Genomic DNA, 26595 nt, shown 5'->3' with positions numbered 1-26595 from the left:
ATTATCAAACCTCAAGCATTTCAACTTCAAGTCTGTCTCTGTTTCAACTATGGCTTTCCAAATTTTGAACACATTAAATACATCATATTTGTGTTTCAAAAAATAGACCCATACCTTCCTGCTGTGGTCATCAATGAATGTAACATAGTAACGAGACCTCCAAGAGATGCCACTGGGGAAGGTCCCCACACATCAGTGTGCACAAGATCTAGTCTCTCTGACTTTAGTGTTCTACCACTCTTCAAGAAAATGACCTTCTTCTGTTTCCCTATAATGCAACTCTCACACATACTAAGATCAACTGACTTCAATTTTGGTAGCTTGCCTTTAGACAGAAGTTCTTTCATGCCCTTCTGACTCATATGGTCAAGCCTGCAATGCCACAAATCTGCTATGCTCTCTGCAACGGTAATAGCAATAGTGTTATCCAAACCAGTAGCCAAGCCTGCAATGCCACAATTTATCAGCATTGACACATGTATGGAAGAATATTCCGCAAGGATTTCAAGGCTTTCACAATCTCATGACGATTAAAATTAGTGATTGCCATAGTCTAACATATTTGTTTTCAACTTCTGTTGTGAAACTGCTTGTACAACTTCAAGAAGTATATATTTCGTATAGCAATCTGATGGAAAATATTATTCAAAGAGAGGAAGAAGCTGGAGAAGAAAGGGAAACAAATATGAATGTATTCCGTGAACTTCCTTCCATCCAATTGTGCAGTTGTCCGAATTTCACGAGTTTTAATATGGAAGCCTGTCCTATTAAATTGCCATCTATAAAAATGATCAGTTTGAATAATTGTCCAAAATTGAAGGCATTTGGGTCAGAAACTCAGAGCCGAAGAAAACCAAAGAAAATGGACACAAAACTGGATTCAAGAGGCCAAGGTTCCTCAGTAGTACGAGATTCCCCTGATTTTCTTGGCGGATGCCTTGAGTCATGTGTACCACATCGCAAGAATCATAAACCGGTGGTTGTCTCATATCAAAGCATCAGCAAGAGATCCAAAGGAAGCTCCTCTGTAGGGCGAACTAAGCACTACAATCATGGACAAATACCAAATGATCCTGCCATCACAGAGGTCTGTAGCTCTTGTTCCATTTTGTTCACATTTTCTTTCATTTTTTTTTTTTGCTAAAAAAGGTCAGCCACTAATTTGGCCAACCTTTTTATTGTGTACACATTCCAAGTTTTAATTATCATGAGTTGATTCATGGATTTTCCTTATTACTATATGCTTTAATTTCATTTTACAAAGAAATGACACAATGCAATATACATCTTATTGCAAACCTTACTAGTAGCTGTGGGTTATGTGATCTTCTCTTTTGTTCTGTCTCATAATGGTAAAAAAAAATTCCTATTTCAAAATGTTCATGTCTTTTTTCTATTCAAGTAGTATTTGTTAACGGTTTTTAATATTTTGATAGGTTACATTGACTAAGCAAGAGCAAAGTGTGACTGAAGAGACTGACAATCAAGTAAAGATATGGTCTCTTATCCAACCCAACTTGGTTGAGAGTTTGCAAAATCTAGGACTTGGTATAACTGCTTGTGATTTATTGGAAGTGATATTTCAACTGGAGGGGCTGAATGTTGAGGAAAGCCTTGTCTTCAACAATTTGACATGGTTAAGTTTAGTCTATTTTGGTATGGCTACATGATTGATTTTTATTGATTTTTAGTGCATATGCATTTATTTAGTTAATTAAAGAATTGACAACTTGTGAGTTTTAAGCAGGTCATCATGTTATGACAAGATCAACTTACTACAGATCAATTGCAATATGGTCTGTAAGAGTTCTTGCCCAAGACTGATACTAGTTCCACAACTCGTAGTAATCGAGTGTTTAAGTCTAGGAATGCTTTATGCAGTTAGCCCTTATTAGTTTCTTTGTAACAGAGAGTATACCATGATGACTATAACTCTTCTTACTGTGCTAGTGTATCAAATTCTATATGTACAAGACTTGTTTCACATCCTATTCACCGGGGCAAACAACTTGCCACAAAGAAAGATGTCGGTTCAGTGTTCTTGATGCACCTATGATGCCTAAGTTAGCAAATACGTATATGGGATTGTTATAAAGGCTCTAGGATTGAAATTACCTAAAATCACCATCTCTGGTCAATTATATAGATGTAGCACCTTGCTGATAAGAACAGATTGATAACTCAATCTCTTGATTTTACTTATTAGTTCCTGAAGTTTCGATGGGGAATGACGAAGTTATCACCCTTTGGTGATCTAGGCGAGATTCTCGCCATCTCCTTAACGGTAGGGCCACCTTATCACTCTGGTGCTTATAACATTGATTCATAATGAATCACGATGCCTAGGCGACTAACTTTTCACTAGGCTCGTGACATATGGGCCTCGCATATCGTTGGACCCGTCTTATCGAGGTACGAAAGGGTCATCCAATTATTCCACAAATTTTCATCAAGTGTGCGTGGCGAGAATTTGATAACTACAAATGGTTCAAGTTTGCGAGCTCTAATTGGCAGTTCATGTCCCCGTACTATGGGAGAATTGTAACGGCTCCTCTATTCATGCTCGGTCACGTCATTAGATCGTGGGATCTACCCTTAATGATGCCGCTGTCAGCCCGTTCGGCTCCCTTCTTGAATGCTTAACTTTCATGCCGTTTCTTTTTTATAAATACCCCTTCTCTTCTTATCCTTCTTTCTCTCTCTTCTCGTACATTGGTTTCCCAACTTTCTTGTTTCCTTGTTATCTCATAGTTTCTTGTTAAAACTCTAGTCTTTCTTTTTTCCCCTTTTTCGCATGTCGGCAAAATAGCTCAATGGAACACCACACGACTTCCTTCTCGTGGAGCTCCTTCGTTGGCTCCTGAATCTTCCTCTTAGTGTGATGTCCTTCATTACAAGGGCTTTGGTTAGTCTTCCATTACACCTCTGTCGACCTTTACAAATTGAGGGATTCCCATGGGATTTTTGACTCAGTGATTCATGAAGTTCCTTATCGCGGTGTTGTTAACACGGAGCGCTTTGATGAGAAGGTTGCCCTTCTCGCCTGTTCACTTGCACATGGATTGAGACTTCCCGTTTGTCACCCGTGCTCGACGTTCTTGATTTCTTGAAGTTGGCGCCTACTCAACTTCACTCTTGTGCTTGGAGAATCCTCATGTCATGTTTTATTGCGTGGAGGATGGTTTTGGAGCGTACCCAAGAGGAATATCCCGATTTAACTACCTAGGAGTTTTTGCCACCCATTTGATTAGGGTGTCGACTGGCAACATCTATAGCTTCTGCTTGCGTTCCCATGATCACATGGTGCAATTCGAGGGTCATCATTCCAATGCCAAACAGTGGTAAGAAGTTATTTTTTTGTCTTTGGTCAGGGCTAAGAGTTTCATTGCCATGAAGTGTAAAGGGTTGAGTTCTCGATATGTGCCAATTGGGGTCGGGTTCTTGATGACAATGTGATTGTTGTTACCTTGTTTGAATGGAAGCAATCCCGTGTCGAGATGATTTATGCTTGGGTAAGGCCAAACGAGGATGCTGGACTGAGGCCATTTTGACTAGGGTGAACATTGATAGATTCTTGGTAATGCCCGACTACTCTTGAGTGAGCGGCCATTCATTTTTAATGAATTCGGTTAACTTCCAGGACAAAAAGAGGCCCTTGCTACCACCCCACTAGAGAATGAGGGTAAACGGTCTCGCTCGAAGCATGCTGTTACCTGTGATGCCCCCAACTTCCGCTTGGGATGTAATGGAGACTTGGAACGTTGGGACATGCAACACATAGTTACATACACACATTCATGACAGTTAATATACAATACATTCTAGTATGCAACTAGCAGTATGCAATAATTCCAACGGAATAAGGGTGGCTTATAAAAATCTCATCCTAGAATGAACTAAACATTCCAATAGATCAAATTAGCCATAAATGGATATTGTCTTACTTAAAGAGGTCCACATAGTAATGCATAAGTTCAAATATAAAGTGGGAGATAGATTCTCCTTATTACAAACACTGCATCACAGTTCCAGTTGATGGTATTTCTTTTTAATTAAGTAATCATATCATGAACCTAATAAACAATATGATTCTCATTATTTAAATATAATATTTAATAATATACTCTCTAATATATTCATAACTTATATTTCATAAGAATATATTACACCACTAGAACTTTTGATTTATTGTGTTATCTATACATTAAATGGTTTAGTTTATTATTTCCTTTACTTTATAACTATAAATTAATTTATTCTATACACTAATTTATTTCCTTTACTTTTTAATCAAAGCTATTTGGTTGAATAGTTAAATGGGTAGATTTTTTTTGTAAAATTTAAAACTTTTTTGTATCAATCAAAAGATGATACTTAGAACTTGAAAAAAAAAAAAAAAGAGTTCGAGCTCGAGTTACTCAAGTTCGAGTCATTTAGTTATTTTTAGTCGAGTGTAAGTTCAATAAAAATAACATCAATGGTTAACGAGCGGAGTTCAAATAAGAAAATTTGAGTTCAAGCCAAGTTTGAATAAGTAAACATGCTAATCAAGCTAGAGTACCTTTATTCGAATTCAACTTGACTCAGTTTATTTGCAGCCCTAATGGTAAGATTTAGCTTTTTTTTTTTTGGATGGAGTGGGAAGCCAAATAACCTTATTTTGTGGGTACCTTAAACTCCTAATCTCATTACCCAAACATCCCTTAATAATAGATCAAGCCCTCTTCTTCCATGGCAGAAAGGAAGCCAAATTCTACATATAATGGATTGTCTCATGGTATGCAACTTAATAATTTGGTTAAAGATTGAACACCAACAATTATTTCACCAAGAGTGTAAGTAATAAAGATTTGTAATCCTCAAAAGTTATTGTCCAAAGTTTAAAGAGTATGACATAGAGAAGAATAAATTATGAGTAATGCTACATACAGTCGTGGAGTGCGCAAGAACAGTCGCTTTGAAAAAGAGTAAGATCTACTATTAAAAAATTAATTTATTTTCATGTGAGTCTCGTATTTATTCATTTTTTTCACGACTGCACGGCACTTGCGCACTCACGACTGCAAGTATCATTTCTCATAAATTATATACTACAAGTATTATTTGGCTTGCATTATCTATTAAAATATTAATTTCTATGATTTTTGTAATTTTATGTAATTTTGCGAAGTTTGAACTTAAAAGAGAAGTGTTACAGTCACAAAGAGATCGCATAAAAATAAAGTCACAAATTGACTTGGCTTAATATATTATGTTAGATCTACTTTATAGATCTAATGTATCAAAAGTAAATTTAATGTATCGCATCAAGTTACGTCTATTTGTAAATTTACTTTTATTGAATCTTTTTATAACTAAAATACTTCTTTTTTATAAATAGTTGATCTAAATTTAGTATTTAATTTTATCATAAATATCTAAATTTAAATTTACTTTAATTATTTATCAAAAATAAATAAATTTACTTTATATAAACGACCAAAATGCCTATCCAACATTCACAGAATCACAACAAATGGGTAAAAAAGCCTATAGGCATTAAACTCCTCGTTATCAAAGGTCACAAAAGACATTTCATCTCTTAACTTGGGGAGCAAAACCCTAGCTTCTTTATAATTCTCATGATTTCAACACTCGTGGTCGCTTGTCCGAAACCCTTGCCCCCCTCATACCAAATCAACAATGCCGCCGAAGTTTGACCCTTCACAGGTCGTGGATGTCTACGTCCGAGTCACTGGCGGCGAGGTTGGCGCGGCGAGTTCACTCGCTCCCAAAATTGGCCCCCTCGGGCTCTCCCCCAAGAAGATCGGAGAGGACATAGCCAAGGAGACCGCCAAGGACTGGAAGGGCCTCCGCGTCACAGTCAAGCTCACGGTCCAGAACCGTCAGGCCAAGGTCTCCGTTGTCCCCTCCGCTGCCGCCCTCGTTATCAAGGCCCTTAAGGAGCCCGAGCGCGACCGTAAGAAGACGAAGAATATCAAGCATAACGGGAACATCTCCCTCGACGACGTCATCGAGATCGCGAAGGTCATGAGGCACAGGTCCATGGCCAAGGACCTCTCTGGGACCGTCAAGGAAATCCTCGGTACGTGCGTGTCCGTCGGTTGTACGGTCGACGGGAAAGACCCCAAGAACTTGCAGCAGGAGATCACCGATGGTGATGTCGAAATCCCTCTGGACTGAGTTCCCCATTGAGGATTTTTTTTTTCAAATATAGTTTAATTTGTTTTGTTTTGGATAATTTGGGGATTGTATGGTTTACTATGTTTAAGAAATTAGAATTTTTGCAGGGATTTGTATGCTAATTTAATTATGTTGATGGAGTTATGGTGTTAGTGTGATTTCTTTCGCTGGGGGATTGATTATTGTTAGCTCAATGCACGCATGGTATTTTACTTATTTGTCTATTGCTGTTATACAGTTTAGTGGCAATCTGATCGTTGTCTATGGTAACGTTTGATGCGGAGAAAAGTAGGGAAAGGTAATTTGTTGAATTCTTTTTTATTGCTGTTATACAGTTTAGTGGCAATCTGATCGTTGTCTACGGTAACGTTTGATGTGGAGAAAAAGTAGGGAAAGGTAATTACCTATGTTTCTGTTGAATTCTTTTAACTATTTATTTGCTTGTGAAACTTCCAACTGTATTTGGTAATTTCATCCGTTTGATTCTTTTGCTCTATAAGATTCTTACTTCTATAATGGCCAAAGGCCTATGGCCTGATTGGCATAAACCCCCAGCCTCCTTGGATTCGAAACCACCCGCAAAAACTTTAATGTGTTGGATTGTGTTGCTTTCTTTAGTGTGTCTCCTGTTTTCTTCCCGTCTGTTCTAGGCCTTCTGCTAGTGAAACGGCTTTCATTTAGTTGGCATATAGGAAGTATCAACCTAGGAAAAGGGATTGAAACATCCAAAACTTCTGCAACCAATCTCATTTTCCTATTTTATTATGCAACCTGTCCATTTAAACATCTTTGTTCCAATTTCAATGGGTGATTGACCTTCTTTTGCCATTTCGCTCCTGCTCAAGTGGCGCTTCTTCTACTTTTAAGAAAGTTGTGGGTTCAAAACTCTCTGTATGCTTATGTAAATTACTCAGAGCAAATGGGGTCAGTGACATTTTTCTTTGCTGCTTTTTATTTAGACCTTGTTTTGTAACATTTCATCCTTGATCACCCTAAATCTTTAATTCCCCTTTTTAGTTGAATTTAGGTTGACACATTCGTAGTGTAATTTCATTAAGATACATATACTATTGTTGTTGGTCATTAATCAATTAATTCTCTCTCTCTAGTGACACTCAATTGCTCATATTCTTTGTCCTTCATGGGATCATTAATGAACAGAGTCCAAGCTTACAGTTGTTAAATTTTCGCCCCTTCTACGTGAGTCAGACCAAAATGCATTTAGTATGCAGCTTCAGAAACAACGGCATCTTGCATTTAGTGTTCTATAGATAAGGATTGTGAGATGATGGATATACATATTGAATGATAGAAATTGATGACAGTATGATTGTGATTTGGGGGGTTTTTTTCCACCAACCATATGATAGTGGCTAGCTTGTGCTTGATAAAAAATAGAACTCAGTTTTAGGACAAAGGTCCCATCAAAGTTTAGCACCTGACTAGATTGTATTAATACTAGTAATCTGACAGTTTAATATGGGAAATGGTATTAAGATGTTGTGTTTATCAATACACAGCTTATACGTTATAACATATTAACATGCATGGTTGGGATGTTATGTGTTAAATTTTAGTGATTGTCATAATCCTATAGAATACATAAATAGAAGTAGTGGTTTACCTGTTAGGGCCATCAAACAGAGTAAATATGTGTTAGAAATGGGTTAGAATTAGCCGACACAGCCGAAGCAAATTGCTGAAGGTATCGGCAAGGATGACCTAGAAGGTTGGATAGATTTATAGCCAGATACAGTGACACCTGCTTTAAAGGTGTTTTTTCTCTAGATGATATCCTCCCCAATTGCATAACAAAACTTCCCCTCGATCTTTCCCGTATTTCAATTGCGGTGTATGGTATCTTTGCAGGATGATTGGCGCTTATAGTAGTTCATTTATACATTCCTTATTTCCCATCATTCTGCGCGTTTGATGCATAGAACGACAGGTTAATCATTTTTTAAAAGTCGGACAACCAAGATTTTTAATTTTGTTTCGTACCGGGTGTAATATGCCGTACCACCCGGGTAGCCGGGATGGAGAAGAGCCGAGTTTTGTACCGGTCAGAATTTAGACTTGTATCTGACTAAAAAAATTGTTAACTGACTCATAAACCGATTCTATGTATGGGCATCTGCATAGTCTATTTGTTAAAAAATAAAAAATAAAAATAGATTTTTTATTTTTTTATTTGTAATAACGTTAGTTTATAATATGCAAAGCTCGGGACAGTTGACAGTTTCTACTACCTTTGACTTTGAGACATGAACTAAGCTGGTCCGGCCCATATGTACCCGACACAAGAGAGCCGATGAAAACTTGGGGGTAGCTAATCACTTTCTCAGAGGCCACGAATACATTAGAACTTTGATCTTAAAAGGATTAATTGCAAAATTAGTATTTTTTATTTGAGTTCTCAGTTTTTAAATTTCGAAAAATTGATACCCTTCTTAAAAAAAAAAAAAAAAAAAAACTCACAATTTAGATACCTCCATCTATGTATAATTATAAAACTAATGGAATATCACGCGTCAATTTTTTATTTGCTGACATGCTTTATTAATATCTACATCTACAAGGCTGCCAAGCGGCATACTAATGTCAGTGACAATCCTCCTGTTAATTTTCTAATCTCGATTCTTGAAATTCATATATCAATTTTGTGAGAATTGAAAATTGAGGTTTCGAATTTCTGAAAATGTGAAAATTTGGATACTTATTTTGCAATTTATCCTATTAAAAGAACAAAATTATATATATATATATATATATATATATATAAACAATAAGGTTATGTTTGTAAACAAATGAGTTTTCAAGTATTTTTTTCTTTACATCAAAACAATCTCAATTCAAAACATCTTGTATTGATTTCCATAAGAGATTTTTTAGTGTTGGTTCAAATGTCTGCGAGGTGATATATATGTTGAAACTGTCAAATAAGAAATTTTATGTTTCACATTTGATTAAATGAAAAAGGATGAAATATATGACAAATAATACATTTTATGTTTCACATATTTTACATCATGAATCTTAAACTCCATAAAGTGAGAAATGTGCACAAGTCCTAATGTGTATGGTATAGGTTAATTTGACCATTAGAATAACGTGAAATCCCAAGGGTTGGCTCAAGTGGTAAGGACCTTTATTTTAAGGATACGCTCCCCCAAGATTAAAGCTCTATAACCTTGGGCGTAAACAATTACTACGGGTCACGTCCTATCGGTTAGATCTAGGAGTCGATGATTTCTTTGATTTGCATGATGTAAGAGAACTTGGTAAAAGACATGTTGCATCTAAGCAATTTTCAAGATTTCTCATCATAAAAACATGATTGAAATGTAGGCAACATAGCATAATCTTAACAACTAGCTAGATTGTAACATGGGATGATCTTATTGATAGTTTAAGATCGATTATACATTATAAAAGGGGTGATAGCTTGCAAATGCAAATTGTAAACACCCTTAAACATAAAGTCTGTTCATATACTTCGTTCATCACCCCTCCTTTTTATGCCTCTTGTTAGCCCTAGAGAGACCATAAGTAGAGAACTGTCTAATCCCGATTAGACATGCTATTACAATTGTTGTGCTAGTTAAGGCTGTAGCTCATTCAATTTGTCTGAGAATAAAAAACCAGTAAACTCAACTTCCCAAACCCTTTTTTATCTTATGAATTCCTTGTTTGATCGATCCCATACCGTACTAAATACAAGTTTAAAAAATTGAGGTATTACAAGGTACTTGTGACGACCTTATAATTAATAAGATATATCACTTGTTCTCAGAAAATGAAAACGACCATCTTTTCTATTTTTTTATGGTTTAATAAGGCTATGTTATTCATGAATTTCAAACGTGTATCGACCCTCTAAATCTATTCCAATTTGCAAGGGAACAGATAACAAAACAACCAAATTTAGATTGGCCTGCATATTTTGGATGTAAAACCTCTTCAGATCAGCATTCGATGATCTGGAGAGTTTGGTTAACAAGATTTCTGTTTCGCTCCACATGGTCAAAGAATTCAGTACTAAGCGAGAATTTGGTTACTTTTCTGTGGTTCTTAGTAGCAGATGTTCTATGAAAATCTCTTAATGAAGATTTAACGATTTTAATCTGTTGTGAGGTACACAAAATAAGCCAAAGATCATCGATTCTTTGCCAAACATAGTCAATCTCCTTCGCTCATTTTCTAGGGAAATCTTCGTCCAGAAATAAAATAGAGCAATGCCAAATATATCAGATGGTTTTGATCTCCATCGCTAAACTCAGACTCCTACCCCCATATAAACCCCTGCTATTCATCTCCTTTAGCTCAACCCAATTCTCTCTTCTTCTTTTTTCCTTTTTTTTTTTTTTTTTTTTCCTTTTTCCGCCTTGAATTTCCTCCTCTTCCTGATATATTTGGCGTTGTAATTCTCTTTTTCTCTGATTCTCTCTTTCTCAACCAAACTCCAAGGAGAAAGAGATCAGGCATTAAGCTGAAATAATATTGCCCTGATCAGCATCCAGTAATTGCAATGGCAAAGGAGCTGAGGCATGTGATGAGGATCACTTGGATTGAGTTTGCACCATCAGTACTTATTGATTTCCCATTGAAGCCTTCCAGTACCCCTACCCTAGAGACCATTTTGGAAGACAGAGCTGAGGAAAATGACGACCACAACAACAATAACAACAACAACATTAATGGCAATGAAGATTATTGATTGATTTTAGATTTTGGTAAGCTCGGTGGGGAATGTTGGTTTCCTAATTTTAAAGGTCTTCTCTGTACGTGAGTGTGAGCATGCATGCAGACTAGATAGCTAGTTGGTACCGATGACTTATCAAAGATGTTTTGACAAATTAGTGTTTTTTTTCGTCTTTGATAAAAGGTCGTGTATGATTTGTAATCTAGTTTGTTTTTTTGGGCATTATAATACTAATATAAATTATTAATATATTATCTACTCTGGCCTCTATATTTTTCTTTTTCTTTTTCTTTTTCTTTTGAAAGCCATTAAAACATGAGGTGAAAATGAAATCAGAGTTTAACAATTTATAATGCATGATTGAACGTTCAAGTTATCGTCCAAAAGTATGTATATTTTAATTTGTACAATACTAATTGTATAAAAAAAAAATTATCAGGTAATTTAAAAGTCTTGATTTGATGACGATGGAGAGGAAACCTAAACCACATGACCACTACGTGGCATAAGTTGATTTGTAAGAAAATTAAATTAAATTCTATAATGCCATTGGTGTGCTGTAGTTATCGGTATGAAGGTTGTGACAACCATATTGATTTGCAAATATAATTTTTTATAATTACAAGGATATGTTAAAATGATCAATTTATATATATTCTAAGGGGTTGTTTGGAAATAGTTTTGATCTCATCCTATCTAATTTCATTTTTTCAAACATCATTCAAATACTAATACTTTGAAATTAATCATTACAACATTCGATTCCCAAACTTTCAAACAAAAAACAATTTAAACTTTTCAAATCTTAAAATAAAAATTATATTAAAAAATTATATTCTAACAATATTTTAACTTTATAATATTTGTTATTCAAATTTTTCTTTCTTCTTTCTCAAAACTCTATAAAATATTAAACTCATGAAGCTATCGCACTACTATTTACAAAATTTTCATCTCATCTTATTCTTCAAGCATCCCCTAAGTTTAGATGTTAAAATGATCAATTTGATCCTCGTTTAATAAATAAAAATTATTAATATCATGAATAACCCTAAAAATGTTGTCCGAAACTAAAATAATAATTACAGAAGGAGAAAAAAGTCAAACTCGTTTATGCATATACAAAATAAAAGCGAATCTTAAGAAAAAGAGACTTTATAAAATCTAAAATTTAAAAATACCCAAATAAAGGTTTTTTTTTTTTTTTAATTTCATAACTACATAAAGTTTAAGCAAATTAATGCATAGAATAACAAAAAATCTGTTTATCTTGATCTAAATTAAGGACATCATTTTTCCCTTTTTATCATTTTCTTTACAATTTATATAAACCTAAAATATAAAAAAAATAAACATCTAAAATTCTTCTTCATTTTTTATTTTTTTTCAATTTAAAAAAGTTAAATTTTATATAGAAAAAAATGTTTCAAAAGTTTTGTGAAAAAAATGACAAAATCCTTGGGGGCCGCTTGAAATTCGTCTTTAATTTGTTTAATTTATAATTCTTGCTCCTTTTGCACTTACTTTTCGGTAACCTTTTCATTTCATCCTGATCCTTTGAGAAACTCAAATCCTCCTTAGAGCCAACGTTCGAAGTCTTGCAAAATTGAAGACTAAGAACGTTAATGCCATGCAAAATTGTAAAAGCGTGGTAATTAATAAGAATTTGTTTAAAAAAAAAAAAACTGAATCTCTTCATCAGTACTACTGTACTCCAATTACGCATAGATTGAATCCATGTGAATAAGTTGGCATGCTTGAGAAAAAAGAATAAAAGTTGCAATATATGCACTTTATAACAAAAAAAAAAAAAAAAAAATCATAAATTTGAACAAATTCTTGTACGTTGATCTTTTTCGTACATTTTTCAGCAATCAAAGATCGAGATCGATCGCTTGATATGGGAGATGATCAGGTTCTATTGTTCTATATACTTGACCTAATCATGCCTTTTTGCCTGATGATCTATATACTTAATTAACTTGTACATGATGAGTCCAATTATTAATGTACAATAGATATATTATTGATCAATGGATTAAAGTCTCACATGATAATATATGGCTTTTCAATCATCATTTTAGCTATAGGACCAATATATACTTACCATGTACTAGATATTAAGGATATATACTGTAGATGCAAGACATTTATCAAGTTGGCTTTGTCACCAATCCACCAAAGGGGGAGATTGTAGACATAAAAGTTTGGTTAGGACTAGGTGACTAAGTTGATAAGTTTGGATATGATTAGATGACTAAAATGATAGAGTTTATCCTATCATTAAGTTGATAATTTTGGATGAATGTAAATTATTTATTAATTTTATCTATAACAATATTAAGTTTATCTAGAATGTATTAGATGTTGTTTAGATAAGTCATAAGTGTGAAAATCGAGTCCCAAGGAATCTTCACTTATCCAAAGAAGAGGTTGAACTAAAATCAGTTACTGCAGTGAAGAGTTATCGCGAAATGTCATCATTCCGTCAGGAGACGTCTTCGTGATCGTTAACAAAGTCCTACTGAAACTAAAAGTGCTTTTAGTTTGTTTATTTAATGGATCATACTAGTTAGGATTTGTAGAGATTCAGGTCTAGATATTTTCTAGAGCACTTTCTAGTGTATATTTTGGTGAGAAAATTTCTTGGACAATTTTCATATTGTTTCTCTCAAAAAGATTGTGGTCGTGCTCCATGTTGAAGAATTGATTGGTCAATTTTCAGCCACTAGAGTTCTAGGAGAAAAGTCAATGTTTGAAGATCATCAGAAGTTCTGGCTACAACTACTGTAGAAGACAAATTGGTCATTTGTCTGATCAAGTAAGGGTGTCAATTGACAAATATTTTGTAATTAAACTTTACTTGTAATTGATTTTCAAATAATAAAATTGATTTTTCTAAATTTGGTTGCCTCGTAGGATTTTACCTTTAAAGAGTTCTTTAAAAGATTTCTCTTCAATACCAATTTTGGTGTTATGCAATTTATTTATTTTATGTTATTGATTAATTATTAAACAATTGCATGATATTGAAGTAAACATCCCGCTCACATTTTTTTTTCTCTTTTTCGTTCTATCAATAGGAACATAATTGGTCCTCTCTAGGTTCTCTCTCGGAGTTCCTGTGTGGAGGTTTAGTTCTCTTCTCGGCTCTAGTACGAGTTCTAATGAAGGATGGCTAAAGATATTGAGGACTTGTATGCTAATCTGTCTTCGACCGAAAGGGAGAGTGAGGAGATTTCTTTGGACGTTAGTAAGGTGGAGGAAGTACTCAAAATGGGTGAAAATTGTTTCATCATGAAATTGTTAACCAGGAAACATTATAAACATGATGCTTTTAAAAAGACAATGTGAAAGGTATGGAGACCAGTTAAGGGAGTCAAGTTTCGGGACTTAACCTCTGTGTTCATCATGGTTGAATTTGAAGATGCTCGGGATAAGGCCAAAGTGATGCGAGAGGGTCCTTGGATGTTTGATAAACATCTAATTCTTATGAAGGATTTTGATGGGAAGTTGCATATGGGTAATCTGGAGTTAGTTCATGCACCATTTTGGGTCCGTATACATGATTTACCTCTAATGGCTCAAAATGCATATGTTGGTAAGCTAGTTGGTGCTACATTGGGAGAGGTATTGGAAGTGGATTTGGATGTGGGGGAAATGGAGTGGGGTGAATACATGCACATTAGAGTGAATCTGGACATATCCAAGCCATTGCTAAGGTGAAAGCGTATGGGTGTTAGGATGACCAGTTCTGTTTACTATACTTTTCTTATGAAAGATTGCCTGACTTTTGCTATTATTGTGACTTGGTGGGTCGTACTACACGTGAGTGTGATGCATTGAGGTGGCAAACTTGAAGGTTAAAGATTGTCCATATGGACAATGGCTTCGTACTGGTTACTCAGCTAATCGGAAAGGGGGAGGGAAGGGTCCTGAGGCCAGGAAGACTGAGCCAACCTCAACCAGGAAAGCCCCAGTGGCGACGGCGGTTGTTAGTCCGTTAGGCAATATTCATGGTAGTTACGGTGTTGCGAATAATTCGCAGGGAGTATTCCTGCTAGAGGTGGGGGGGAGGAGTTACTTACGGTTACGGAAACGGTGGATATTTCTTCGAAAAAAAATTATGGAGGTTACAAATGCTCTCGTGAATCTAGGAGTACCTGATGTCACGAAGTTGGGAAATGGTGATTCTGTGAGGAAGGATGGAGTAATGGATGAACACCATTTGACTGACGTTCCTATTGAAGAGGTCTCTGATATGGGCTTGGGCTTGGATGCACCAATGGACTTTAGTCTAAACTGTCTTGATGTAGGCCCAACAGCTACGGGTAACCTTTCAAAGGGTTTGTCTTCAGTTCGTCGAAAGTCAAGACCTAAAGGGGCATTGTCCCTGAGTAAGGGTTCAGAGGGGAAGGGGGTCGCTGAAGGATAGGGCATCGTTGGGGGGTGTCCATAGCAACGATTAAAGGCAAGAAGCGACAAGCTGTGGAAGCAATTGCAGAGGAGGAGCACAATGCGAAAAGGCATTCGATGGTGGCAGATTATGGTGCGCTTTTTAGTTCTACTGAGATATCGGCGATGGCTATGTTACAGCCCCGCCGGATGCCATGAGGAATCCAAACCCTTCGTGACTTGGTCATGAAGGAAGCTCCGGATATTTGTTTTTTGCAAGAAACCCGATTGTCTTCAAGACAATTTGATCTCTGTAAATTTAAGTTTGGTTTTAGAAATTGTTTTGTTGTGGATTGTATGGGTGGTAGTGGAGGTTTAGCTTTGATGTGGAGAGATGAGATTGATTTATCCATTGTCAATTTCTCAAAACACCATGTTCATGCTGGGTTTACTAGTATTAATGGAGAGAAATGTTTTCTGACTGGTGTGTATGGTCATCCAGATTCCAATAAGAGGCATTTGGTCTGGCAGTTATTAAAGAATTTGGGTTCTGGTTGTCTATCCCCTTGGCTAATCTTTTGGGATTTTAATGAAATTCTTTATCATAGTGAGAAGTATGGAGGCAGGTTCAGATCGGATAAACTGTTGGAGGATTTTAGAGATGTGTTATCAGTGTGTCATTTGAGAAATTTGGGGTTTGTTGGAGTCCAGTTCACATGGAGTAATAGGAGGGAAGGTGGGGTTTAATTAGTGAAAGATTAGACCATTTTCTTGGTAATTCTCTGTGGTGTAATTTGTTTCCTAATATGCGGGTTTAGCATGGGGTGGCCTCCTATTCAGATCATATCCCTTTGTGGTGGGATTCAAATGTTGACTTTATAAAACAACGTCATCGGAAATTGTTTAGATTTGAAGCCATGTGAGTTGGGGAGAGGGAATGTTCTAGTATTATAAAAGAACTTGGGATCAAATGGAAGGTTCTCCTTCACTTACTAAAGTAATATATTCTATTTTCAAATGTGCCTCTGTTTTGGGACATTGGAATCAGCGTTCATTTGGGCATGTGCAAAAGGAATTAGCTAGTGCTAAAAGGAGATTGGAATTTTTGCAAGATGCTGGTCCATCTGGTTTTTCAGTAATAGAATAACAACAAGCAAGGGATGATGTCCAAAAGTGGCTTGAGCGAGATGAAATTATGTGGAAACAAAGATCTCAAGTCATGTGGCCGAGAGAGGGTGACAACAATTCTAGATTTTTTCATTTTAAAGCTTCTGCTAGAAGAAAGAAAAATTATATTTTACAACTACAAGATGAGTTGGGTATTCGGAAGAAAGGTAGTCAGCTGGATGACTTAATGATTAATTATTTTACAAAATTGTTCTCTACTGGAGACGAGGTGGATATGGAGGAAGTTATTAATGGGGTAGAGAGTCGAATAACAGATGATATGAATAGAGATTTGCTAAGGACGTTGAAGCGTCTATTAAACAAATGCATCCTTCAAAAGCTCCAGGACCAGATGAGATACCTCCAATTTTTTTCCAGAAGTATTGGACAATAATAGGTAAGTCTGTTATTGACTCAGTGCTTTTGGCTTTTAATCCTGGAGATTTTCCTATGAACGTGACCCACACTCACATTATTTTAATTCCTAAAAAATCTAATCCTTCTAAAGTTGCTGAATTTCACCCAATTAGCCTGTGCAATGTGCTCTATAAGATTTTATTAAAAGTCATTGCAAATAGGCTAAAGCAAGTACTACCCTTTGTCATTTCTGAAACACAATCTGCTTTTGTACCTGATAGAAAAATATCTGATAATATCTTGATTGCTTAAGAGATGTTGCATTTTTTGCAAAATAAGAAAAAAGGAAGAAAGAGTTTCATGTCGATAAAATTTGATATGAGCAAGGCATACGATAGAGTGGAGTGGCTTTTTTTGGAGAAAATGATGGATGCTCTTGGTTTTGCTCAAGGTTTGATAAGTTTAGTCATGAAGTGTGTTAGAACTGTCTCTTTCTCCATGCTAGTCAATGGCTATCCAAATGGGCATATTATTCCAAGTCAAGGAATTAGACAAGGAGACCTTTTGTCTCTTTATCTGTTTCTCTTATGTACGGAAGGTTTAATCAGTTTGTTGAAAAAGAAGGTTAGTAAGGGGCTATTGAGGGGATTAAAATTTGGAGGGGTGCTCCAAGAGTTAACCATTCGTTCTTTGCCAATGATAGTGTCGTTTTTTGTAGAGCGGATGTGGTTACAAATGTGAAGCTTCAGCTTTTATTGAGTACTTATGATAAAGCTTCTGGCCAGTGTATTAATAAGGATAAGATAACCATGGTCTTTAGCCGAAATGCTTAAGAAGGATTTAAGGGTCAGATTATGCAGCTTTGGGTGGCGAGTTATACACAACAATTTGAAAAGTATTTGGGCCTTCCTCCAATGGTGGGTAGATCAAACAAATAAGCTTTTTCTAGTGTTAAACAACGACTATGCAAAAGTTACAAACTTAGAGAGGAAATATGTTGTCACAAGGAGGGAGAGAGGTTTTGCTTAAAGTCATAGCAATGTTTCTTCCGACATGTGCTAAGAGTTGTTTCCTATTTCCCAAATCTTTTTGTTCTGAAAGGATGATGGCCCTTTTTTGTGGAGAAATCAATCTCAAGAACGGAAGATTCATTGGATTAGTTTGGAGAAGTTGTGTGATTCAAAATTTCAGGGGTGCTCGCGTTTCAAAAATTTAAGGCTCTTTAATTTAGTTCTCTTAGCCTAAACAAGGTTGGAGACTCTTGAAGAATGAAAATTCACTTTTGTTTAAAGTGTACAAAGCTATGTATTTTTCCAATACTAGTTTTTTGAGGCAAAAGCTGGAGTGCGTTCTTCTTATATCTGGAAGGGGATTTGGGAAGCTAGTAACTCCATATTAAAGGAAGGATGTAAGTGTCGTGTGGGGAATGGAATGAATATTAGAGTTTTTAAGGACTCTTGGTTACCAGGTATTAATCTATCTGCTGTTTATTCTGATTTTTCAAGTGTTGATGCAGATTTGAGGGTTAGTTTTTTGATTGATGAGCATACAAGATGGTGGAATGTTGATAGATTGAGGGCTCTCTTCAATCCAAATGAGGTGAACCAGATCTTGTAGCTGAATGTTTGTGATAGTATAGAAGATTCTATCTTCTGGATACATGAGAGAACTGGTATGTATTCGGTAAGAAGTGCATATCGAATACTTCAAAAATCTGAAACTCAGGGTAGGGGGGAAGGTTCAGGAAATAGCAATGCAACTATTTTTTGGAAATGATTGTAGAATCTGAAACTGCCAAAAAAGATGAAGCTTTTTGCTTGGAAAGCCTGTTTAGAAACGTTGCCAACTTTAAAAAATTTAAAACACAAGTTTATTGTTGAGAATGATACTTGTTTGTTTTGTGGAAAGGAAATAGAGGATGTTGCTCATGTAGTGTTCTATTGTTCAGAAGCCACTCAAGTTTATACACAGCAGATAAGTTTGTTTCGGACTGTGTTGTCAAATTACAGTTTTTGGGACCTAGCCAATATGACTCGAGCTGAAGGTTCAGAAGACAGTTTGGCAACTTTCATTGCTATTGCATGGGCTCTATGGTATAGAAGAAAGGTGCATATCTATGAAAAGGTCTCTTGGATTACAGGTGGTGGTTAATAAGTCTTTATCTATGAAATCTGCTTTCAAAAAGAGTCAGGTTTTTTATGCTTTTTCTACTCAACTTACTAAGGTGATTTCTTGGCAACCTCTATAGGCTTTCTTAAATTGAATGTTGATGGGGCAACTTTTCATGACCAACAAGTAGCTGGAATTGGAGTGTTGTCATGGGACCAAAATTGTGATGTGTTAGTTGCATGCAATAAGTTGGAAAGGGAAGTGGTCTCTTCTGAGTTTATTGAGGCTATTACTATGTTAAGGGGGTTACAAATGTGTGTTCAATGGGGTGCCCCGAAGATAGTGCTTAAAACTAATTGCTTAATTCTTGTTGATGCTTTGAATAATCATATTGATTATTGCACAGATTTTAATTTTCTCTTACAAGATATTAGAAGAATGATGAATTGTTTTCAGGAAATTAAAGTTTTGCACGTCAACAGGATGGGTAACTTGGCGGCACATCAACTAGCTAGACATGCATGGAGTAATAGTGATATAGAGATATGGTGGGAGTGTCCTTTTGTATCTCAAGCCGTTTGGTTTGATAAAAGCAATCTTTTTGGAAGGACTTGTTTATTGTTTCAATGAATGAATTTGTCTATCCAAAAAAAAAAAAAAAAACAATTACATGATTAACGACTAACCAATTTATTGAGTGAATATCACTACAAGAAAAACATGCTTTTATGGCCATTTAATTGCGGCGAAAAGACCATTTGTGACCAAAACAGACTTATTTTGGCTGTAAATAGTTATTTCGCTGGAATTAACTGGCCACAAATAAACAGTTTTCTTATAATGAATTGATAAATATTTCTGCTGCATTACGATATAAGAGTACTTGGATAATTTCATATACCAATATATAACATCCTAATTATAAGGTACTACTAGTAGTACTACTCGATCGGCCACAAAAATGAAGAACATGGTACGTACGCAAAGCAAGCAAAACAAAACAAAACAAAGTCATACATACATATATACCTGGTTGTAATTAATTATATATATCTAGGGTTGCCATCAATCTTTCATCAGCAGTACCCTAGCTATGATCATTCACTTTTATCATTATATATATAGAGAGAGATTGATTTAATTTTTAAAAAAATATCAAGAGGAGTCACCGACCAAACTACAGGTCATTCTCGACCATAAATAATCAAAAGAAATAGATCATATGATATAAATTAGATATTGAATTAATTATGCTGCATCAATATTGGTCATTAATTACATCTGGTGTTTCATGGACAAGTAGTGGCCTGCTAGCCATATATATAGTGATCATGCAGAGATGATCAACATGCACTTCAAATCAAAACAGTAATTAAGAAAGCAACTTGATCACCAAACGCTTTCAACATAAAGAATTAATGTGGGGAATGTGATTGGGATGAGATATCAAGCCAATATATATTTAAAGATTAAATAAATTAAAAGGAGGTGGGAATATTACTTAGACTAATGCCCGGGGCGGTAATGGTGGTCCATTCTTGGCCTCGACACTTCACAAAAAGACATGATGAGTAATTAATATATATATATATATAGCATGACTACTGCATACACACACACACATATATATATATATATATATATACACACATATATATATATATATATATGGGTATATTAATTATGGGTATAGTTCAGTCGCTACAATGATCAGTACTACTCAGCTATCATAGCATGTTTATTTACTGACCTATGCTATGGCTCCAATTGAGAGGTATTGGAGATGATTTATATTCAATGTAATTCGATTCCATCTAAACATTACAATTTATAAGAAAAACGAATATCTGTGACAAGCTACGATATTTGCAATAAGAAAAACTATAATTTGTAACGAGAATTAATTTATTTTAATAAAAAATAATTATTTTCTTAACAAATAGTACTAACTACAAATAAACGTTTTTCTTGTAATAAAAATTTGTTTCAATCATATCTATGCATGATTTGATTCTCTCCATTTGCTTGATCTATATTAAAATGCATTATTTAATTATATATGCTTGCATTTTTTAATCGAAGATGATAATCATGAGTACTACTGCTCGATCGATCGGTCAATAACTTTATTTGTACTCTTCATAATAATTCCTAACATATATACCATTCAAAAGTCAACAAACTCATCCTTATCAGTTTTCCAACAGTACTATATATTAATCCAATTATATAATATATATATATACACAGTATTTAATCAAAGGTTATAAGGTTATATAATGTGTATTATTTATTATCTATTTTGGAAAAATTACTCTGATCAACCACCCGAACTATCAGCTAGCCCACTTCATTAATGTGACCTCCAAGTTATCAATTTTGGCAATTGACACTCAAATTAAAGGTTTATAAGTTGCGATATTGAATATATATATATATACACTAATTTCGTAAATATATAATATTTAACCATTCAGATAAAAAAAAAAAAAAAATCCACCTAGCTAGCTAATTAATAATCTTATAACATACACATTGCAATTAAAAGTTTTCAATTATGGTGTCAATTATTGAGAATTTAAGATGTTATATATATTTTACCTAATTTAAATTCTATATATAATTTTAAAACAATGATTAAGATCAAACGACCGTGATCAATCTCACTAATTATAAAGCTAGAATGAAAATGAAGGTCTTGAGTGATGGTTTTATTTGTATTATTATGAAACTATAAAATTAGGTCATGATCAATATGTGTTACCTATATATTCTTTTATTAAAAAAGAAACACAAATTTTTGTGGAATTAAATTTATTGGAAGATAATTATTCCAATAAATAAGAAAAAGTGTTAAAAGTTAGCAATTTGAGTCCTAAAAGGCTAAATACAACTAATTTGAACACCAAATTATAAGATGTCAGGAAAGAAATATGGTTTTGTGCAAAAAAAAAAAAAAAAAAAAAAAAAATTAAAAGTAAAGTTATTTGAAAAGGAAAAGAGTATTGCTATATTCACAAAAGTAATCTCACAAACTGATGAGATTTCATATGATCCGTTAAATCTTCTTTACAATAAAAATAATTTTATAATCTGACGAACAACATCAAACCACATCAATTTGAATTCTTTTATGTAATTTCTTTGTGGTTATAGTATTTCTCAAAATGAAACTCTAACACTAAGACATGACGTGTTTCAGACTAGTGCATGGCAAGAATCAAAATGAATGGTATCTTAACAAGATTCTAGGGTTTACAAAAAAAATATTAAATTTTTGTGAGAGAGTAATTTATTGTTGGCGTTTCCTTTTTTATTCTATTATCCTTTGGTCTTTCTATTATCATAACTCAATCTTACGCCTTTCTACTGTCGTCAGGGAAATATATTGCAAAGGTATGCAGAACTATATATACATACATATATATATATATATATATATATATATATGCTTAAATGCAGGAATGTCATAGCCAGTTGGAATTGATCATGCATGAATGATTAGTTCAATGTTTTGAAGTTATCGCAGGTTCATAATTGATGCGAATTAAAGCCAAAAGGATTATAACCACCATGTGTTTTAAAATGATTTGTTTTAGGTACATCCAGATAAGTTCTTCTGGCAAGCCATCGTCACCCAACAACATGACAACCTTTGTATACTCATATTATATATATGATCCTCTTGATCTGATAATTATAATCATGTGTATTAAGAATATTGCCTCTTTTTTTTATTATCTTTTCTTTTGGTCTGGATAGCATTGGATAGTTAATGGGTTGCTTCAAACGTACTGAAAGGCTGGTTGGCTGGCTATGACTTTTGGGTTCCTATCTCAATTCAATCCATTAATATTGCTTGGGTAGTGGAAGAAAAGGAAGTGTTGGAGAGTGACTTTTGGCAGAGATTAGGTCCCGATCGACTCTTTTTGTTGTTTTGGGTTCTGCAGTTGATCAGATGTTGCATGTGGCCTTAACTTCTTCTAATTCCTACCAAAGACAAAAAGCTAGCCCTAGTTCTTGGTTCGACATACTTCGGACCAAACCTAGCTAGCTGTTTTAACAACGACTAACTTCAATCTTTCCTTGCCTCTCTAGCTAGCTTGCATGGATTTTAATTTGTTTGAGACAAACCATGTGTTGATGATATATATATATATATATACACACACATACACACACATATATAAGAGCATGTCGTAATTAATTAAGACTCATTTATTTAGTATCGATTTAAGAAATAGCCATTCTTTCTAATTGCCTAATCGAATTGAATGATCCAATTTTTAAAAGAGATCAATCAAACAAGCATTTGACGGTCATGTTCATGTAAGATTATTCTTTTATCGATCGCTTGGAACCAAAACCACTGTTACCAACTAAATGTAGGACCTAGAACCTTAGCATCGGAGTTGTATTAGTAGTGTTAATGCTAAATTCCACTCCTAACCTGGATTACATGACCGTTTCACACATAACAACAACCACATATATATACATATATTATAGACATAGCTAGCCGTTGAAGTTGTTGAATTTTGTTCATAGTACTGGCCTGATCTACCACTAGTTAACCTATCTAGCTGGAACCAAAAAGAAAAAGATCAAAAACAATGCAAGAAAAGTAATCAAGAGCCGTTGGACGACAAGGTGGGTCCATGCAAGCGAAATCAAGCTCAATGGGCGGCATATATATGCATATATATATATATATATATATATATGTTAATTATGTCATTAATTAACATTCTTACCCAAAAAAAGAAATATATATATATATATATACTTAAATTATTAATCTTAATTAATATGGACCGTTTCTCTGTGCCTCTCCATAAATACCCCCTTTGTACTCGATCCATCCACCCATCACAACCACAAAACACAACACACTTCCCTACCGTTCATTTCCTCTTTCTGAATACTCTTTGTTCTTTCGCTGATCTGTGATCATCAGTTGCTTGTGAAGCCAAGACGTAATTAGTGAGAAAAATGGGAAAGGACGTTGAGGGTGCGGAGCAGGGAGAGTACTCGGCCAAGGACTACCAGGATCCACCTCCAGCGCCTTTGATCGACCCGGAGGAGCTGACAAAGTGGTCCTTCTACAGAGCTCTTATAGCGGAGTTCATAGCCACTCTTCTTTTCCTTTACATCACAGTCTTGACTGTGATCGGGTACAAGGTCCAGAGTACTGCCCCCGGCGCCGACGATTGCGCTGGAGTCGGCATTCTCGGCATTGCTTGGGCCTTTGGAGGCATGATCTTCATCCTCGTTTACTGCACCGCCGGTATCTCTGGTACGTTGTTGCTCGTTTTTAAGGTTGATCGTTACAAAGAACGTCTTTAGTTAAAATCAATTATATATATTAATAATTGGGACATGAACATAGGAGGGCACATTAACCCGGCAGTGACGTTCGGGCTGTTCCTGGCTCGAAAGGTGTCGTTGATAAGGGCGGTGCTGTACATGGTGGCGCAGTGCTTGGGAGCCATATGCGGTGTTGGGCTTGTGAAGGGCTTCCAAAAGACTCACTACAACCAGAACGGAGGTGGTGCCAACGAGCTGGCACAAGGGTACAACAAGGGCGTTGGACTCGGGGCTGAGATCATCGGTACCTTTGTTCTTGTCTACACTGTTTTCTCAGCCACTGATCCGAAGAGGAGCGCCAGAGACTCTCATGTTCCTGTAAGCTAGCAGCTTGCATCCTCATCCCCACAATTTACTTTCGCTAGCTCTAACAAAAATCTTACTTACAAATTAAAATTTACTTTACTTTCGCTAGCTGGTCTAATAAAAATCTTATTTATAAATTAATGTGATTTGACATAAAACCATTTATATATTTTACAATAAGAAATTTTATAATCCGCCACTTCAATTTTTTTTATGCTATTACTTTCGTGACATTTTTTCTTCGTTATCTTGTCCAGCCAATATTAAAAGTGATGTGAGCCAATTTAATTTATTAGGCCTCATGATGTGTGCCCATTTTCTCTTCTCAAGTGTTTGTTTGATTTGTGATTCTTTCTCTAGTTAAAACATAGTGACTGAAGTTTTCAAAGAAAAAGTATTTCGCTTTCAACATTATTTGTGCAGAAAAAGAGACATGCCTTAATTCATTTTTGCCTTACTTTAGAAGATCAGTAGCTTCAAGAACATCTTCTTGAACCGTACAGAAAATTTAACAAAACTAGAGTTCACGAAGTGAACTCAACTTTTTGTAAGAAAAGTATAGGCCCTGCATCTTTAGGTAGTATTGATACTTCATGATTTTTAAAAAAAAAAAAAAAAAAAAGCTTTTCATAATTAAATCTTTTCTTTCTTTCTTTTTTGGGATAACAAATTTATAACAATATATGATAAAAAAATTATTTCAATTCTATTTTCTGTAAAAATAAATGATCACAAAGAACGGCTAGCTACTGCATCACATGCATTGTCACAAGTAATTATATATATATATATATATATATATATAATATTTACTGGCTACATAGGTCTTGTATAATTGATTTTGTTTGTTGTGAAATATTTAAGGTGTTGGCACCACTCCCTATTGGCTTCGCTGTGTTCATGGTTCACCTGGCAACAATCCCAATCACCGGTACTGGTATCAACCCAGCTAGAAGTTTCGGAGCCGCAGTGATCTACAACCAGGACAAGGCCTGGGATGACCAAGTACTATACATATTTCTCCCACCTCTTCTAATTCCTTTCATAATTTTACTTTTTCCCACTACACATTCATGAGTCCAAAGTTCATATTTTTATTAATCTGAGAGACTAATCATTATCTGCATATGATATATGTTTCAGTGGATTTTCTGGGTTGGACCATTTATTGGAGCTGCAATTGCTGCCTTCTATCACCAATTCATCCTCAGAGCAGGAGCCATTAAGGCTCTAGGTTCCTTCAGAAGTAACGCTTAAGCTTTTCCTCCCCGACCATGAAATAATATCCTCAAAGATCGATGGAGATGGATGGTCATCATGATTCAAAAGAATAACAATATCATAGTGCATGCATGCAAGTTGTCTGATCAGGGTCCTCTTTTATCCATCAGTTTCTGTCTCTCATGGGTTTGAGAGCTGTAAATGGAGGACCATGGAATTGTAGATAAACATGCCTATGGGCAGGGTGTTTCTTTCTTATTTTTCTTTCTTTTTTTTTTTTTTTTTTTTTTCCTTTGGATCTCATGTATTTATGTACTGGTGATTGTCGTCCTTGTTTATCCTTAATTTATTTTGCTTTTTGGTGTACTCATGTTGTTTCTACCTTAAGCTATTAAAATGGGTTGTGGACATGTGGTCCTGATAACTCCTCGGTGTCTCGATCACCTTTTTATTGCTTTATACTGTGTGTGTTCTTCTTACTTGCAAATTAAGTTTATATATAAACTGGATACAATGTCGTGGCTCTTTTCTTAAAGAGAAATTTCACCGTAATTTCTTGATCTAAATCTCAATGATTGCTTTGAGACATTGACAAAGACTTGACACTAAAATATTAGTGGCATCAAGATAAGGAGTAGTAGGGGACATATTTCAATAATTCTAAATTCAGAAATTAGGAGTTAAAGCTTATCATGAAGAAGGGGGATCATCCATCGGGTATATTCGATATGATATATACCTATTACCCAATGAAAAAATGGATAAATTGAGAAGAAAAAATGGAAGAA

General features: G+C 35.0%; 3 protein-coding genes across 3 annotated transcripts; all 3 read left to right on the top strand.

Moving 5' to 3' along the window:
- Window positions 1–631: 631 nt before the first annotated feature.
- Window positions 632–1670, top strand: LOC121238135. The gene is made up of 2 exons (XM_041134978.1): window positions 632–1087; window positions 1437–1670. The coding sequence occupies exons 1-2, from the start codon at window positions 632–634 to the stop codon at window positions 1668–1670; spliced, it is 690 nt and encodes a 229-aa protein (XP_040990912.1).
- A 3918-nt stretch (window positions 1671–5588) lies between these two features.
- On the top strand, window positions 5589–6323 carry LOC121239866 (60S ribosomal protein L12). The gene has a single exon (XM_041137219.1). It carries the CDS (start codon window positions 5683–5685, stop codon window positions 6181–6183), a length of 501 nt encoding a protein of 166 aa, XP_040993153.1. The 5' UTR covers window positions 5589–5682; the 3' UTR covers window positions 6184–6323.
- Window positions 6324–23714: 17391 nt separating this feature from the next.
- LOC121239293 (aquaporin PIP2-7) lies at window positions 23715–26231 on the top strand. The gene is made up of 4 exons (XM_041136502.1): window positions 23715–24209; window positions 24303–24598; window positions 25451–25591; window positions 25730–26231. Exons 1-4 carry the CDS (start codon window positions 23906–23908, stop codon window positions 25841–25843), a joined length of 855 nt encoding a protein of 284 aa, XP_040992436.1. The 5' UTR covers window positions 23715–23905; the 3' UTR covers window positions 25844–26231.
- Window positions 26232–26595: the final 364 nt, after the last annotated feature.

The sequence above is a fragment of the Juglans microcarpa x Juglans regia genome, chromosome 7D, assembly GCF_004785595.1.
Source record: "Juglans microcarpa x Juglans regia isolate MS1-56 chromosome 7D, Jm3101_v1.0, whole genome shotgun sequence".
NCBI lineage: Eukaryota > Viridiplantae > Streptophyta > Magnoliopsida > Fagales > Juglandaceae > Juglans > Juglans microcarpa x Juglans regia.
This window is presented reverse-complemented; position numbering and strand designations above follow the sequence as displayed.

Excerpts from the sequence above, each read along its gene's own strand:
- LOC121238135 (XM_041134978.1), top strand. The coding sequence starts at position 632 with ATGGAAAATATTATTCAAAGAGAGGAAGAAGCTGGAGAAGAAAGGGAA. Across the intron at positions 1,088-1,436 it reads ATGATCCTGCCATCACAGAG|GTTACATTGACTAAGCAAGA; the intron begins GTCTGTAGCTCT and ends ATATTTTGATAG.
- LOC121239866 (XM_041137219.1), top strand. The coding sequence starts at position 5,683 with ATGCCGCCGAAGTTTGACCCTTCACAGGTCGTGGATGTCTACGTCCGA.
- LOC121239293 (XM_041136502.1), top strand. The coding sequence starts at position 23,906 with ATGGGAAAGGACGTTGAGGGTGCGGAGCAGGGAGAGTACTCGGCCAAG. Across the intron at positions 24,210-24,302 it reads CTGCACCGCCGGTATCTCTG|GAGGGCACATTAACCCGGCA; the intron begins GTACGTTGTTGC and ends ACATGAACATAG. Across the intron at positions 25,592-25,729 it reads ACAAGGCCTGGGATGACCAA|TGGATTTTCTGGGTTGGACC; the intron begins GTACTATACATA and ends TATATGTTTCAG.